Raw genomic sequence first — 15,992 nt, forward strand, 5'->3', positions numbered from 1 at the left:
GGATACCATCACAGATCATTAGTCGCGCCCTACAAATAAACATAACATAAAACATACCATAACTTAAAAGATAATACAACATAATGGTTGTCATTACAACCCCTGCACTAGAGAGGAAGTCTGCCCCCCCCCCAGTACAGTGCCTGCACTGCACAGGCAGACTGAAATTCCATCAGGGGTCCTTGCACATCTGCACAGTCACTCTATGTGAACCCGCCTCCCTTCAGTCAAACTGTGAGCCCCCTGCCAAGTCCTGCACAGTTACACTGTGTGTGAGGTACAGAGTACAAGCAGGCATCAGACCTCTTCCAGAATACTGGCTGCGTCTGCTGGTCTGAAGGAGGGCGGATGGGGGACGTTTCACTCACAAGAGGGGTCACACAAACAGAATAAAATATTTTATTTCACAAAATAATTTCACAGTTTGAACAGACGAGCTCCTCACTGTCTCAAAAGTGCATGGTCAAAAGAGTTCAATGGTGTCAGACCGGTTTAAACACACATTTGTAGTCTCAGAGCCACCAATGCAGCTGGTTTGAAAGACTGGAGCAGTGACGTCTCTGGACAGAAGGGACACAGGCAGTTTTGGTACAACCAGAGGCATTCTGGGAAAATGCATCAAGACTCTGGTGGTAACTGTGGAAATGCTTCACGACTCTGAGGGTGAGACTGGACCCTTCGACCAGGAAGGCGACTCCTGGATTTCTGCAGCAGGGAATGTATGGTCCCTGAGTCAGGGACAGTGCAGTGACAGACTAGAAGGCAGCAATGAATTCTGGGAAGCCTATCGGCACACCAGGACACCGGTCAATAGAGGACAGGGGCTGGATTGAGCCAGCTGCCACTCAACCAGTGTAGGCTGGGACCGGTCACTGATCCAACAGTGATGGGAGGTGACCCTGGCCAAAGGCAGTCACTGGCACAGCTCTGGGGCAGACTGGATGAAGGCCAGTGAATGCAGATGGGAGGACTCACTGGAACAGCATCAACAGAGGCGGGCATCCGTCACTGAGCTCAGAGAGGACAGGAGCTGCTTTTCACAGGGCTAATGAGCTCTGGCATCTGTCTCCAAGCACAGAGAGAGGCTCCCTTCAGTCAGTAAGGGTGGAGAGGGGACGCGCTCACTGCACATTTCCAGCAAAGACAGGGAGCCGCGCTGGGCTCTTAGAAGGCAATGGGCCCAAGCTCAGCACCAATGCATGTTGTATCCAGTCATTGACTCAGGGATGTGGGAGGGGCCCTAGCTCAGCACCAGTGCATGTTGTATCCAGTCGCTAACTGAGGGGTGTCGGAGGGGCCCTAGCTCAGCACCAGTGCATGTTGTATCCAGTTGGTGACTCAGGGGTGTCAGAGGGGCCCTAGCTCAGCACCAGTGCATGTTGTATCCAGTCGCTGACTCAGGGGTGTCGGAGGGGCCTTAGCTCAGTGCCAGTGCATGCTCTAACCAGTCGTTAACTCAGGGGTGTCGGAGAGGGGCCCTAGCTCACCACCAGTGCATGTTGGCACCAGCCGGTGACTGAAGAGAGGGGGTGCTGGGCTTCCTGACACAGCAACAGAGGATCTGGCAAAGCCCAGGCTCAGGCTGAGGCTGGACCCAGCGTCAGAGCCGGAGGAGAGCAGATCTCCACAGTGCTTGTGTCCATCCTCGGAAGGCCGCACTAGAGTCCAGCGGTCCTGCCCTTCCAGCTCCTGAGCAGCTACCCCGATGCAAACTTCTGCTGGATGCGCCTGTACTGCAGCAGTTCCTGCTCCGACACGGATGGCTGGAGTTGCTCGGCTGCTTGTACGAAATCCTCCATCGTCAAAACCAGCTCCAGCGTCTCAGCGTCCGACCCTGAAGAAGAAAAGGGAGATGGGGCCATTAACCTTCATCTGCTATGAGGAGGGTGCAAGTGCAGAAACAAGGCAGACAGTCGAGCAAGAATGTCCCTCAGAGCCCAGGAAGCAGCAGACCACACTCGGGCTCACCAGGATCTCAGAGCCGCTTCCCAGGGACCTGAGCGGGGTCGTGATATGGGAATCTACGGCCAGAAAGGTGCCTACGAAACAGTCACTGATCAGAGCACTTTGTACACACTAGGCCATCAGCGATCGTCCATCACTGAAGTGAAGTTCCATCAGCGAGGCAAGAAGCAGCACTGTAGGAAGTCGGCCTTATAAAATCCACCCTGAAACCTGCGGACACCCGGTGTAAGGTGATCAACGCACCAGCAATGAAGAGCAGCTCATACCTTCCTCCAGCAGCGACACCTTCCGCTTGATGGCAGACATCATGGCATCCGAACAGAGAGCGTAGAGATCTGCTCCAGTCAACCGTGGAGGACACTTTTCAAGAACCACAGAGAGGTTCACAGATGGGTCCAGCTTAAACCTGCCGAGGAAGGAGACATCAGATGTAAGAGAGGAGGAGGAAAAGTGAGAGAGGAGAGAGAGAAGGGGAGCCAACAAACAGACAAAGCTCAAACCATGCAGTATTGGGGGAGCTTAGCTGGACTGAGCAGCAGCGATCAATGGTGGATGGATTGGGGACCAAGCAGAGACGGAGGAGGGGTCATCACGAGTAGCAGGTGTGACGGGGTAAGACGGGGCTCTCACTACAGGCGGTGCATCTGGAGTGTCGTGGTCCCCCTGTGCACAGCGGAGTGCACTCCTCCGGGGAAGGCACAAATATCACCCCGGGCGACCCACTGGACACTGCAAGCATGTCCTCCGCTGGCACTTTGGGGGTGAGTCCATCCTGCGCTGCAGCTCTACAAAGGGAAAGAAGAGAGCAGTGCCCAGGAGAGCTTGGTCTGCTCAGGTTCTCCCCGTGGGGCGAGTCTGGGCCCTGGGGGACAAGGCGCGACCAGTTGAGTCCCTGAGGAGCCCTAAAAACACTGCATCTGGCCAGCGATCTGCCCCGTCTCAACTTATCCACATGACTTGAGGCCAACTTCCGGCGCCTTGATACGGTCTCAGGCGGTTGGAGAAACCAAGCGCCCAAGTCAACGGCATGCCCCAAACAGAGCCATTTGTGGAGCGACGGCAGATGCGTGGAGTGTGATCATGGGGAAAACTGATAATAAGTAGTCTCCCCCCCCCCCCCTCGAGCCCAGCAGGTGCCCTAGGCAGTAGTCTTCCAACGATGCAGTGGGCACTCCTGGAAGGCAGCCTCAGACTCAGCCGGGATGGGGCAGAACTGAAGGTCTTGCTACGCGGCAATGCAGAAAAGCCTGGCGTCTACGGATTCTAAAATGGATACCCTAAACGTCTGTATAGACTCCATTACAAAAAAAAACCCTTAACAAGAACGAAGTCTGCCTCAAGAAGCAAAACGCAGAATATTGTCAGCGAAAGATGGCATGGTGGCCAGGGGAGAGACAATGCAGAATATGGAGTAAGTTCTGCAAATCATCACAGTCAAAAAAGAAGATTTTGAAGATTGATCCCAGTGTAACAACATCTGCATGTTAGGTGTGCCGGAATCAGCTAATACCGGCCACACAGAAGATTACGTAGAGGAGATGCTGCTGGCGATGTTCCGGCATGAAGCCTTCTTGCGTCGTTTGGTGGTTGAGACGGCACGCAGATCCTTGGCTGCCAGATATCTCCCTGCTTCCTCCGCCCGCCCCATCATAACATGCTTATTGAATTTCCGCAACACAGCACCTCGGTTGGCAAGAGGGAAAAATCACTTTTGATGGCAACCAGGTCTCATTGTACCCGGCCTTCACCGTGGCCATACAAAAAGCCAGGAGGAGATTCCTGCAACTTAAACAGCAGCGACTAAAGGCAAACACCCAATCTGCTATGTTATGCCCAGCCTGCTTGTGCATCCTACATGGCGGTAAACACCAAGTCTTCCAGACTCCCAAGGAGGCATCAGAGTTCATTAAAAAGCTTCCACGGTGCAACTGCTCAAGCCCAGTCAGGAGAAACTCAGCACAACTCTTGACACCACCCAGGAGGATGGGTATCAAACAAGGGGAATAAAAGTGGACGATTTTTAAGGGGGTCCAATGTATTCGTCCTAGGCAACAGCAAACAAAGAGTATTGTACAGAGTTCCCCAGTGGGAGCTAGTGGTTTAGCTCAGTTAGTCTTTTCTCTCAGTAGTTATGAAGGGATAAGTGCATGGTGTAGACCCTTTTCAGAATATAAGGATACCTCACACAGGTTACCGACAGGACAACAACTGTTGTCCCAGCCGATGGCCGTCCAGCGTCATCATCGGTATCCTGCTCCTACGGCAGGCTGGCGGTGCAATGCCCGTCGGGCAGCAAGGGGAGCTGCACTTTAGTGGAGATCTTTTATTCCGAGCCAACGGGTGTGTGTGTGTGAGGGGCCTATAAAGTGCAATAGTGAGCATGGGGGTGTGTGTGTCTAAAAAAAGTCAGTCGAGTCCATTGGGCAATATTTTAATGGTCAGGCTCGCTGCTTTATTAAAAATAAGGGGTATTAAGGAGTGATGGGCAATGGGACCAATCCTTATTGAACCCTTGATGTGAATGCGGTCGACATGTTTCTTGCCATAAGGGCAATTCGTCAGGACCTTAGTGCTCATATGATTGCTGGAATCCTCTTAACTAAGAGTACCCCGGTATACGACCTGTGTAGTGTCGTCCAGAAATGGTTCCATGCGAAGGACCTCCTGGGAACCGTTGTGATTTCTCCTGAAGGCCTCACGAGCTGTCCAGGTGGGGCCAGCAGCGAGTGAGGAGTTCCTCAAAGGTCGCTGGTGGCAGGCATCTCAGCACCTACCCCTCCCACGGTGAACCGAAGTCAGGACAGCCCGGAGGATGCCTGGGCGCCTCCGCCCTGGTGTCGCATCATGTACTTACATCCATTGCCTCTTCATAGGTGTTTGAACTCAAGGATACCCCGGGCACCTGCAAACCATCATTGTGGGCGCACTGGCTGGTTTACCCAACGTCCCCAATGGGAGCTACCCCTTCATACCTTGTTAGTAACCTTTCTTGGTTCAGAGTGTGCTCTCATTTAAGGAGAATGTTTTTGATTGTACAGAGAATGCTCAGAGGTCCTGTCCTGATGGGGTGGGCCATCAGTGTGGGTGGATTGGGAGAGAGTAGGTTTCTTCTTTGGTTATGGCGTAGGATTGGCTTTACTGGACAGCGGCAGACAGGACACTACAGTCAGCGCTACAATTTCCTTAATGTCTGCACACAGCTTAGCGAACATCTTCTGGCTTCCCTTACATTATGCCTACAACAGACACTGACCACATTGTAACTAACTCATGCCCAACCTTAAACTTTAGGGTCCTGGGAAGTAGGCACTAGGAACAACGGCTGCAAGCATAGATAGGTATACATGGTGTCTCCGTGGCGTTGCTGCAGGAGACACATTAGCCCGCATTCGGACCTCCCGTTTCTAAAGCAATTGTTGGCATCCAGCTGTAAATCCTCTTATGCATCCTATACTAGGGGGGTAGCTATAGTTATAAATAAGGGCAGCCCCTTCAGCATGATAGGCTCATTTTGCGAACGTCAGGAACAGTATGTCATACTGAGGGGAACGAGGGGCCGGACACCTGTCATGTTTGTTAACTGCCATGGCCCTAATACTGGCGAGCCATGATTCTTTGATACTCTCTGGAGCGGGGTATTGGCCACTGTACACCATACTGTGGAGCTGGGACTTTAATTGCACCGTTCAAGACCACAATGATAGCACATTGATAGAGCACATGCAAACCACATGAGGCACATTGTCCTCCAGGCACTTGTGTGCCATTAAAATCGGTCATGCGTTAGTGGATATAAAGCGGTGCCATAACCCACAGTGGCCCAAAGGCACACATTACTCCACTGCGCATATCTCCTGGTCCCGGATAGACTACTGACAAGAGGTGTTAAGACATGGGTAATAATTGTTCGTCACCTGGTTCATGCGCTGTCTGACCATTACCCTGTGCTGTTGACCCTACAGATCCCAGGGCTGTTAATGGGAGGGACACAATGGCAAGTAAACGCCAAGGCCCTCTTGATGACGCGGTCATGTGCGAGATTCAGGCAGCCATCGCTGAATATTTTCAACTTAATTTGGGGTCCGTTAAAGAGATGGGAACCATATGGAAGGCCTTTAAGGCCACCATTCAGGGTGTCTGTATTTCAAAATTAGGTGGCATTCACAGGGATCTAAGAGCACCCTTGGCCCGACTGGAACTCGAACTGACGGCCCAGGAGCGACAGTTACAAGTGGGACATAGTGTTCGGCTTCAGACGAGCATCATAAACTTACCCAATACATGTAAGTAGCCAACAGAGAAGCTACATTTTGTGAAAAGTATGCTTGAGCCTGGGCCTTTGGAGAGGGGGAGCTCCCAGGAAGATCACTAGCAAACATGAATAAATACCCATGTGCTGCCAACACCATAATGTCTACTACTGAAGAAAAAGGGGTTGAACGCGACAGTACGCCTACAATTTTACGTGTATTCCACTCTTATTATTCCAGGCTCTATTTCTAGGGGATCGCGAACCCCTGAGCGAATAGGCGCCTACTTGGATGACCCTACGGTGTGGCTTGGTGACATCCAGCACCAATTCCAAGTGCAACCTTTCACGCATGATGAAGTGAGCAAAGTGATAAATAGGCCACTCACAAGTGGAGTTTTATAAACCATATAGAGATATCCGTATCCCACACCTCCTGAGTATGTTTGAGGAGGTTCGCACTCGCCGAGTACTTCCTCCCTCGATTTGGAAGGCCATTTTGTAGACCCACCTGAAACTGGGCAAACTGGTACAATACTGAGATTCTTACTGTCCATTGTCCCTCCTCAATTGTGGCACAAAAATACTGCGTAAGCTAATCGCAAACAGGATGAAGCTGCTCCTTCCTAACATGATCCGTCCGGATCCATCAGGGTTCATTCCAGGCCGCTCTATAGACCACAGTCGCACAATATCCGCAAAGTCTTTTCCCTGATTCAAGAGCACGGCCCGGAGCTCTTCACGGTTGCAGTGCTTTTGGACGCATCCGGGCATTTGATTCAGTGGAATGGGATTAACTCTTCCCTATCCTTTCGCAAATGGGCATACCAGAAACCTTTTTACCTGGGTCCGCCTCGGTTATAGCTCTAAACCACAGGTATAAGAATGAATGAATGCAGCTCTGATCCCCTGGTGATCTCCAGAGGCACTAGGCAGGGATGCCCTCTCTTACCAATTTTATTTACCTTAGCTCTGGAGACCTTAGTGGCCAGATTGCGCCAGTTTGCTACACGCTCCACCCCATCCTGATATCGCTTTACACGGATATGACCTCATACTTGCTGAATCCAGGTACTTGCCTTAAAATTCTGTGAGAGTACCAGTGGTTAAACGGGTCCTTTTTTAAGGTCCTGTTAATCACCTTTAGGGCCTTTCAACTCAAGGACCAAAGTATATACAAAGGAGGTTCTGCCGTAGGTAACCTGCTGACTGTCCCGACTTTCAGACTCAGTTCGAGAGGCGGCAAAGCCTTGCCAGTCCTAGGATCTAAGGCCTGGAATAAACTCCCCCCATTTCTCCGTGCCATAGAACGGGAATCTGAGTTCCGAAAGGCACTGAAAACCTGGATTTTTAATCTCCCTGACACCTGCGCCAGAGCACTAGTATGAACATCGTGGTTTGACTACGGAAAGCAGCCTGACCAGTGTTGAGATCCTCCTGGTCAGCACAGGAGCCAAGATGCTCCTTGGAGCGATAGTCGCGCGGTATAAATATCTGTTTACATTACATTACATTTGGGCGGTTATCAAGTGGTCACTATTAATTGGGACAAATCCTTAATCTTTCCCCTATTGGAGGGGGTGCAGCAAGATACCCCAGATTTCTCTTTAGAGTGGTTCGAGGTTTCGGAGAAATATCTAGGGTTGTAGGTTAGTCAGGACATGGATGCGGTGAGCCGAGACAACTATGGCCGAACAGTGAGATAGATTGCGGACCTGTTTTCCGGCTGGATGACTCTCCCTCTGATGCTGGCAGCTAAAATAGGATTCGTTAAAATGGTGTTCATGCCTAAGCTGCCCTACTTGTTCCTTAATATCTGTCTGCCTTTCCCAAAAAGCCTTCTCCGTCACATCTGCTCCCAGTTCATAAATCTAACCTGGGCCAATGATAAGCCGCCCCATATTGGGTGAGATACAATTAACACTGTCTTTTGGCCGGGGAGGGTTTGAGGCTCCTGACCTGGTACTGGTACGGCTGAGGACGTCCATCCCCCACGCTGTGGTTGAGGCAGATGAGTTGGCACCTACACCGCTCAGAGCACTTCTTGGCTGCGCACCTCAAGGATATGTACTAAGCATGTTCACGGCTAACTGCACACAACGGCATGGACTGAACTGAGCAGGTTTCAGGGCCTACGGTACTATATCTACCCCCTCCTGCTCCATAATCATCCGCAAATCCCCGCCATGCACGAAACAAAGGCCATTTCCCTGATGCGCAGAAGGGACCTTTGCTGCACAGCACACCCCGCTAGGATACTTTTATTAATTACCGATTTAAGAGGGCACTCTGTGCACTACGGCCGGAGTTCCCTGCAGAGCCAGTGGCCTGCGGGGCCTCCTCAACGACACAATCGATTTCTAAATTATACAGAGCCGTACTTAAAGATGCGCCAATGCCAGTGCATTCCGTATGTATGAGATGGGAGAGGAGATGTGTTTTGAGATTCCAGTGAAAATTTTTTTTTTTTGCTGTGTGCTTGAAATGGGACAGGCCTGTCCAGTACCACGTACAGGCACTTTTTTATTTTGAGAGGGAGAGTACTAGCACTTTTCAAGAGAGATGAAACAGATTTCATTGGAGAGTGCCGGCACTTCGAGGGACGTTATAGGTTTCATTGGAGAGTGCCGACACTTCTCTGGAACAAACAGGTACTCAGGTACAGAGTACCTGCACTTCTATGTTTCCATTTCAAGCCCTGGCTGTGCCCATCCTGGTATGATATCCTCGAGCAGCAGGTTCTGTATTACACACTACGGAATTCTACAACAGGCCTAGCACACTCCCATGGGCCTCCATAAATCTGGTCTCCGGGGGGCTGTGCACTGTGATAGGTGTGGCCAGCCAGATGCTAACATTTTGCCCCTGGCGTGGTCCTGCCCGGCTAACTATGAATACTGGGGAAGGTTCTGACGACACTCGCTACTAGGGTAACCTGTGATGCGCCTAGGGATCTGAGGGTAGCTGTGCTGGGATGGAACATCCTGGCATCCTACCGCCGCCATACTGCCTGGCGCTTCTGCAGGGGAGTAGATCTGTGGCCTCCTGCTGGGGTGGAAGACCAGCTCCGAAACATAAGCCCTGGATCAACGCACCAACATATTGCAATGAACAATTCGATCTGTGCGCTTTAATGCTTCCATCGTTGTCCAGGTAATAGAAATGTGGGACCCTATACAAATGTTCCTGCTGACTGAGCCGGACTAAAGCACTGGGTCCCAGAGGGGGGATTCTGAGTGAACTGAGGTGCGCTGGACTGCTTGGGCGTCGGCGGTGGGTCAGGTCTGCATGTATGCGGCACGCCGGCTGGCGGTGGCCGACTGCCCAGGAGGACTCTGCGTTGAGGGGCCTCGGAGGCTCCCATCGCATCTTCTTGATGTAGAAGAACGTCAGCTCTTGGGGATTGATAATCCTGTCCAGGGGCCCTCACGATACGCCTCGCTTTGGATTCTGTTGTTAAATTCGGTTTATTTGTCTCTCAATAACCATAATAAAATAAACAAAATACAAATCACCTCTGCCTTGTGTCCATTAAAAGTAGGTGGGGGGACTGTAGGAAGTGCAGCCCCCCTTAACCCCCCCTTCCTCCCCTGCACGTAAACACTGATGCCAAGACAGCTGGCTTAGGACTAAACTGTGCTGCAGTTCATTTGAAAAGTAACACAAAGGGGTTACGGTAATTTTTTTATCCGTAAATTAGCGTTCTGTAGACTTATCACATTGGTGGCTCGGGCACTTGAAGGGAAAGCGAGAGTCAAGGCACGCTCTCAGGGCTCGCACAAACAAGGTCGTTCAAGTAATTTAAACATGTCCGCTGCTGATGACAACGGGTTTCCCGACAGACAATGTATCGGTTTAACATCCGGCCTCACCACAATCCAGCGTCAGGAAAGGAACTACTTGAGAGGCGCACGTCAACAACGGGAAGAGGCAAAGTACAGGGAGCCAATAGAAACGGTGGGCTGACCCAAAGCCAGTGGGCGGGAGAGAAACATGAGTTACAATCTACCAGGCCAATGGAAGAAGCCTGCGGGCCAGAAGCTCCTCCGCGGCTGAACATTATTATGAAATGTGGTAAAAAGGTAAAAACAATAGTCAGTGGTAAAGCTAAAGCTGTCTCAGGCAAGACCTAAGTAAGGAAAGTCACGGGAGCTGCTCTTCACACTGCCGCCCTTTCCGGCCCATATACGCAGTGTGGTACTGCCATGACACGGAGCAGGTCCCTCTTAAAGTAAGAGATCTTTCAACGTACACCTTTGGAGGTCACTAGAGATGCACAGAGTGCACAAGCCTATTACTTACAACCAGGTCATGTCAAGGTGGAACTAGAGGTTTGTTCCGGGTTTCTATCATGCTTATATGGGGTCCGACTAGAGCGGGAAATAGGCTCAGGTAGCAAAATTAAAGTGATCCCATAACTGAATTAAATACCTAAAAAAAGGCAGATGTTTACAAAATTGGGGTAGTTTTGAACTTGTGAAAACGCGTTGCAAGGTATGGAAGAGAGCGTGGATTTGTACTTTCTGCAGACAATGTTTGTATTAATATCCGAGAAATCACAGTAAAAACAGCCCACACACTGACCCGTCAGACCAGCCTTCCTGGCACTGCCTGATGGGCCTATAGTAGGGCTGGGCGTAGTGCCACTACGCGTAGTGAAAAAAAAAAAATGTGGAAAACGGGGGCGCGTCCTGGGGGTCCGTGTGCCCTGCCAGGGGTCCCTCGTGCCTGGGCAGACTCCCTGATCTCCCCGGCCTGGTTGGAGCCCGGGAGCCCTGCAGCCACAGAGCCCCGGAGCCCTGCAGCCCGAGCCCTGCAGTCCCCGAGCCCTGGAGCCCCGGAGCCCCGGAGCCCCGGAGCCCTGCAGCCCGAGCCCTGCAGTCCCCGAGCCCTGGAGCCCCGGAGCCCCAGAGCCCTGCAGCCCTGCAGCCCCAGAGCCCTGCAGTCCCGGAGCCCCCGAGCCCTGCATGCCCGGAGCCCTGCAAGGGCAGGCTGGAGCCCCCCCGCAGAGGCTCGGAGCCGGCAGATTGGCGTCATTTCGGTCCCGGCCATCTGGTTGCCCCTCTCGCCTCGGCCATCTGGTCGCGACCAATGCTTTCCTATAGGGCGACCAGATGGCCGGGCTTCCCTGGAAGTCCCGATGAGGTGCCATTTGCCTCCCGGATCCCAGGCAGGGCTCCAGGAGGAAGGGCACGTTTGCGCCCTGGGTCCCCTCTGTCACCTTGAGTGCACAAATTACAAGAAAGGGGGGTAATTTTCCTCCGGATTACTAGGGACAATGGTATGCCCGGACACCCTCCCAGGATAGCGGTGGCCTGCCAGGGACCAGATGGGCTGTGTTCCCGGGCAACACCTCCCAGGCGTCCGGGGCTCCCTCCTCCGGCCAGCGGCGTGGGAAAGTACCCGGGAAGGGCTCCATGGGTCCTGGGCCCTGCAACCCCGGAGCCCTGTAGCCCCCGAGCCCTGGAGTCCTGTAGCCCCCGAGCCCCGAGCCCTGGTTCCCTGGAGCCCTGGAGTCCTGCAGCCCCCGGAGCCCTCCCGCGGAGGCTCGGGGCAGGCAAATTGGCATCATTTTGGTCCCGGCCATCTGGTCGCCCCTCTCCCCTCGGCCATCTGGTCGTCCGCCATGCTTTCCTACGGGGCAACCAGATGGCCGGGCTTCCCTGGAAGTCCCGATGAGGTGCCATTCGCCTCCCAGAACCCAGCCAGGGCTCCAGGAGGTCGGGCACGTTCGCGCCTAGGGTCCCCCGAGCCTTGCGGTGCGCACTTGTTCCCAGAAAGAGGGGTAGCCTTCCTCCGGATTACTAGGGACAAGGTACTCTGTGACCCCTCTTGGGCTGGCGGATCCCTGCCGGGGACCAGATGGGCTGTGTTCCCGGGCAACACCTCCCAGGCGTCCAGGGCTCCCTCCTCCGGCCAGCGGCGTGGGAAAGTACCCGGGAAGGGCTCCATGGGTACTGGGCCCAGCAACCCTGCAACCCCGGAGCCCTGCAGCCCTGCAGCCATGGAGCCCTGGAGCCCTGCAGCCCTGGAGCCCTGCAGCCCCGGAGCCCCGGAGCCCCGGAGCCATGGAGCCCCGGAGCCCTGCAGCCCTGCAGCCCCGGAGCCCTGGAGCCCCGCAGCTCCCGAGCCCTGGAGCCCTGCAGCCCTGGAGCCCCGGAGCCCTGCAGCCCCGGAGCCCTGGAGCCCTGGAGCCCCGCAGCTCCCGAGCCCTGGAGCCCTGCAGCCCTGCAGCCCTGGAGCCCTGCAGCCCTGGAGCCCCGGAGCCCTGGAGCCATGGAGCCCTGCAGCCCTGGAGCCCTGCAGCCCTGGAGCCCTGGAGCCCTGCAGCCCCGGAGCCCTGGAGCCCTGCAGCCCCGGAGCCCTGGAGCCCTGGAGCCCTGCAGCCCCGGAGCCCTGCAGCCCTGGAGCCCTGCAGCCCTGGAGCCCCAGAGCCCTGCAGCCCCGGAGCCCTGCAGCCATGGAGCCCTGGAGCCATGGAGCCCTGCAGCCCCGGAGCCCTGGAGCCCCGCAGCTCCCGAGCCCTGGAGCCCCGGAGCCCTGCAGCCCTGCAGCCCTGGAGCCCTGGAGCCCTGGAGCCCTGCAGCCCCGGAGCCCTGCAGCCCCGGAGCCCTGCAGCCTTGGAGCCCTGCAGCCCCGGAGCCCTGCAGCCCCGGAGCCCTGCAGCCCTGGAGCCCCGGAGCCCTGCAGCCCCGGAGCCCTGCAGCCCCGGAGCCCTGGAGCCCCGCAGCTCCCGAGCCCTGGAGCCCTGCAGCCCCGGAGCCCTGCAGCCCTGCAGCCCCGGAGCCCTGCAGCCCCGGAGCCCTGCAGCCCTGCAGCCCCGGAGCCCTGCAGCCCTGGAGCCCTGCAGCCCTGGAGCCCTGCAGCCTTGGAGCCCTGCAGCCCCGGAGCCCCGGAGCCCTGCAGCCCTGGAGCCCCGGAGCCCTGCAGCCCCAGAGCCCCGGAGCCCCAGAGCCCCGGAGCCCCGGAGCCCTGCAGCCCTGGAGCCCTGCAGCCCCGGAGCCCCGGAGCCCCGGAGCCCCGGAGCCCCGGAGCCCTGCAGCCCTGGAGCCCTGGAGCCCTGGAGCCCCGGAGCCCTGGAGCCCTGGAGCCCCGGAGCCCCGGAGCCCCGGAGCCCCGGAGCCCTGCAGCCCTGGAGCCCTGCAGCCCTTGAGCCCTGCAGCCCCGGAGCCCTGCAGCCCTGCAGCCCCGGAGCCCTGCAGCCCTGCATCCCTGCAGCCCCGGAGCCCTGCAGCCCTGGAGCCCTGGAGCCCTGGAGCCCCGGAGCCCCGGAGCCCCGGAGCCCTGCAGCCATGGAGCCCTGGAGCCCCGGAGCCCCGGAGCCATGGAGCTCTGCAGCCCTGGAGCCCTGCAGCCCTGCAGCCCTGGAGCCCTGCAGCCCCGGAGCCCTGCAGCCCCGGAGCCCTGGAGCCCTGGAGCCCCGGAGCCCCGGAGCCCCGGAGCCCTGCAGCCCCGGAGCCCTGCAGCCCCGGAGCCCTGCAGCCCCGGAGCCCTGCAGCCCCGGAGCCCTGCAGCCCTGGAGCCCTGCAGCCCCGGAGCCCTGGAGCCCTGCAGCCCTGGAGCCCTGCAGCCCTGCAGCCCTGCAGCCCTGGAGCCCTGGAGCCCTGGAGCCCTGGAGCCCTGGAGCCCTGGAGCCCTGGAGCCCTGCAGCCCCGGAGCCCTGGAGCCCTGCAGCCCCGGAGCCCCGGAGCCCTGGAGCCCTGCAGCCCCGGAGCCCCGGAGCCCTGGAGCCCCGGAGCCCTGCAGCCCTGGAGCCCCGCAGCTCCCGAGCCCTGGAGCCCTGCAGCCCTGGAGCCCCGGAGCCCTGCAGCCCTGGAGCCCTGGAGCCCTGGAGCCCTGGAGCCCCGGAACCCTGGAGCCCCGCAGCTCCCGAGCCCTGGAGCCCTGGAGCCCCGGAACCCTGGAGCCCCGCAGCTCCCGAGCCCCAGAGCCCTGCAGCCCCAGAGCCCTGCAGTCCCGGAGCCCCCGAGCCCTGCATGCCCGGAGCCCTGCAAGGGCAGGCTGGAGCCCCCCCGCAGAGGCTCGGAGCCGACAGACTGGTGTCATTTCGGTCCCGGCCATCTGGTTGCCCCTCTCGCCTCGGCCATCTGGTCGCGACCAATGCTTTCCTATAGGGCGACCAGATGGCCGGGCTTCCCTGGAAGTCCCGATGAGGTGCCATTTGCCTCCCGGATCCCAGGCAGGGCTCCAGGAGGTAGGGCACGTTTGCGCCCTGGGTCCCCTCTGTCACCTTGAGTGCACAGATTACAAGAAAGGGGGGTAATTTTCCTCCGGATTACTAGGGACAATGGTATGCCCGGACACCCTCCCAGGATAGCGGTGCCCTGCCAGGGACCAGATGGGCTGTGTTCCCGGGCAACACCTCCCAGGCGTCCGGGGCTCCCTCCTCCGGCCAGCGGCGTGGGAAAGTACCCGGGAAGGGCTCCATGGGTCCTGGGCCCTGCAACCCCGGAGCCCTGCAGCCCCCGAGCCCTGGAGTCCTGTAGCCCCGAGCCCCGAGCCCTGGTTCCCTGGAGCCCTGGAGTCCTGCAGCCCCCGGAGCCCTCCCGCGGAGGCTCGGGGCAGGCAAATTGGCATCATTTTGGTCCCGGCCATCTGGTCGCCCCTCTCCCCTCGGCCATCTGGTCGTCCGCCATGCTTTCCTACGGGGCAACCAGATGGCCGGGCTTCCCTGGAAGTCCCGATGAGGTGCCATTCGCCTCCCAGATCCCAGCCAGGGCTCCAGGAGGTCGGGCACGTTCGCGCCTAGGGTCCCCCGAGCCTTGCGGTGCGCACTTGTTCCCAGAAAGAGGGGTAGCCTTCCTCCGGATTACTAGGGACAAGGTCCTCTGGGACCCTTGTCGGCCTAGCGGTCATCAGCCGGCAGCTAGGCGGGCCAGGATGCCGCCCCAGACCTGGGTCCGTCCCTGGGACTGCAGCGTGGCCGGGTGCCTGGGACGGGTGCAGAGGGCCCGGGGAAGGCTTCCCCTGCGCCCCCGGAGCCACGGCTGGGTCCAGTGGCCGCGCCGGGCCCCGGGTCGGGTGCTAGGGCCCTTGGCCCTGTCCCCCGGCCTGCCGCACTGCCAAAAGCCCGGGACAGGGTTCCGTGGTGCCCGGGGAGCCTCCTAGTGCTTGACCGGGTTCAGGAACTCCGTCCAGGGCCCCTGAGGGCCCCGGGGACTGTGGCCTCCCCACCCGGGGCTCTGTCCTGGGTCCTGCCGCGCAGCAGGGTGCCCGGGACGGTGTCCGGCAGGCCCGGGGAAGGCTTCCCCTGCGCCTCCAGGCCTGGGAGCCCCGGCTGGATCCAAGGGCCACGGCGGGCCCCGAGTCGGGTGCTCGGGCCCTGGGCCCTGTCCCCCGGCCTGCTGCACTGCCAAGGGCCCGGGTCGGGGTTCCGTTGTGCCCGGGCAGGCCTCCCCTGCTTGTCAAAGTGCCTGGGGGCCCCGGGGACGGAGGGCCTGTCGGGGCCCCTTGGAGCCTCCAAAGCTGGGGCCCAGCTGGGGCTCTGGGCCTCCGGTCGGCCATGCCGCGGAGCCCGCTGACTCCTTCGTTGGGGCACAGGGTGTCCAGACGGCTCCTCTTTCGTGCCCGGCCATCGGATCCCCTCGGCCATCTGGTCGCCTGCCATGCTTTCCTATAGGGCGACCAGATGACCGAACTTCCCTGGAAGTCCCGATGAGGTGCCATTCGCCTCCCGGATCCCAGCCAGGGCTCCAGGAGGTCGGGCTCGTTCGTGCCTTGGGTCCCCTATGTCCCCTCGGGTGCACGGATTAAAAGAAAGGGGGGTAATGTTCCTCCG

At 57.9% G+C, this 15,992-nt stretch overlaps 1 protein-coding gene across 1 annotated transcript in view; it reads right to left on the minus strand.

Moving 5' to 3' along the window:
• Positions 1-383: 383 nt before the first annotated feature.
• The window catches only part of PEX6 (peroxisomal biogenesis factor 6), a 110,198-nt gene continuing 94,589 nt past the window's right edge, over positions 384-15,992 (minus strand). The window contains exons 16-18 of the mRNA XM_078647236.1: positions 2,232-2,371; positions 1,358-1,834; positions 384-1,299 (exon numbers count right to left, since the gene is read on the minus strand). Of these exons, the coding sequence (XP_078503362.1) occupies positions 1,698-1,834; positions 2,232-2,371 (277 nt within the window). The 3' untranslated portion in view covers positions 384-1,299; positions 1,358-1,697. The remainder of the gene's footprint in view (positions 1,300-1,357; positions 1,835-2,231; positions 2,372-15,992) is intronic.

The sequence above is a fragment of the Lissotriton helveticus genome, chromosome 6, assembly GCF_964261635.1.
Source record: "Lissotriton helveticus chromosome 6, aLisHel1.1, whole genome shotgun sequence".
In the NCBI taxonomy this organism is placed as follows: domain Eukaryota; kingdom Metazoa; phylum Chordata; class Amphibia; order Caudata; family Salamandridae; genus Lissotriton; species Lissotriton helveticus.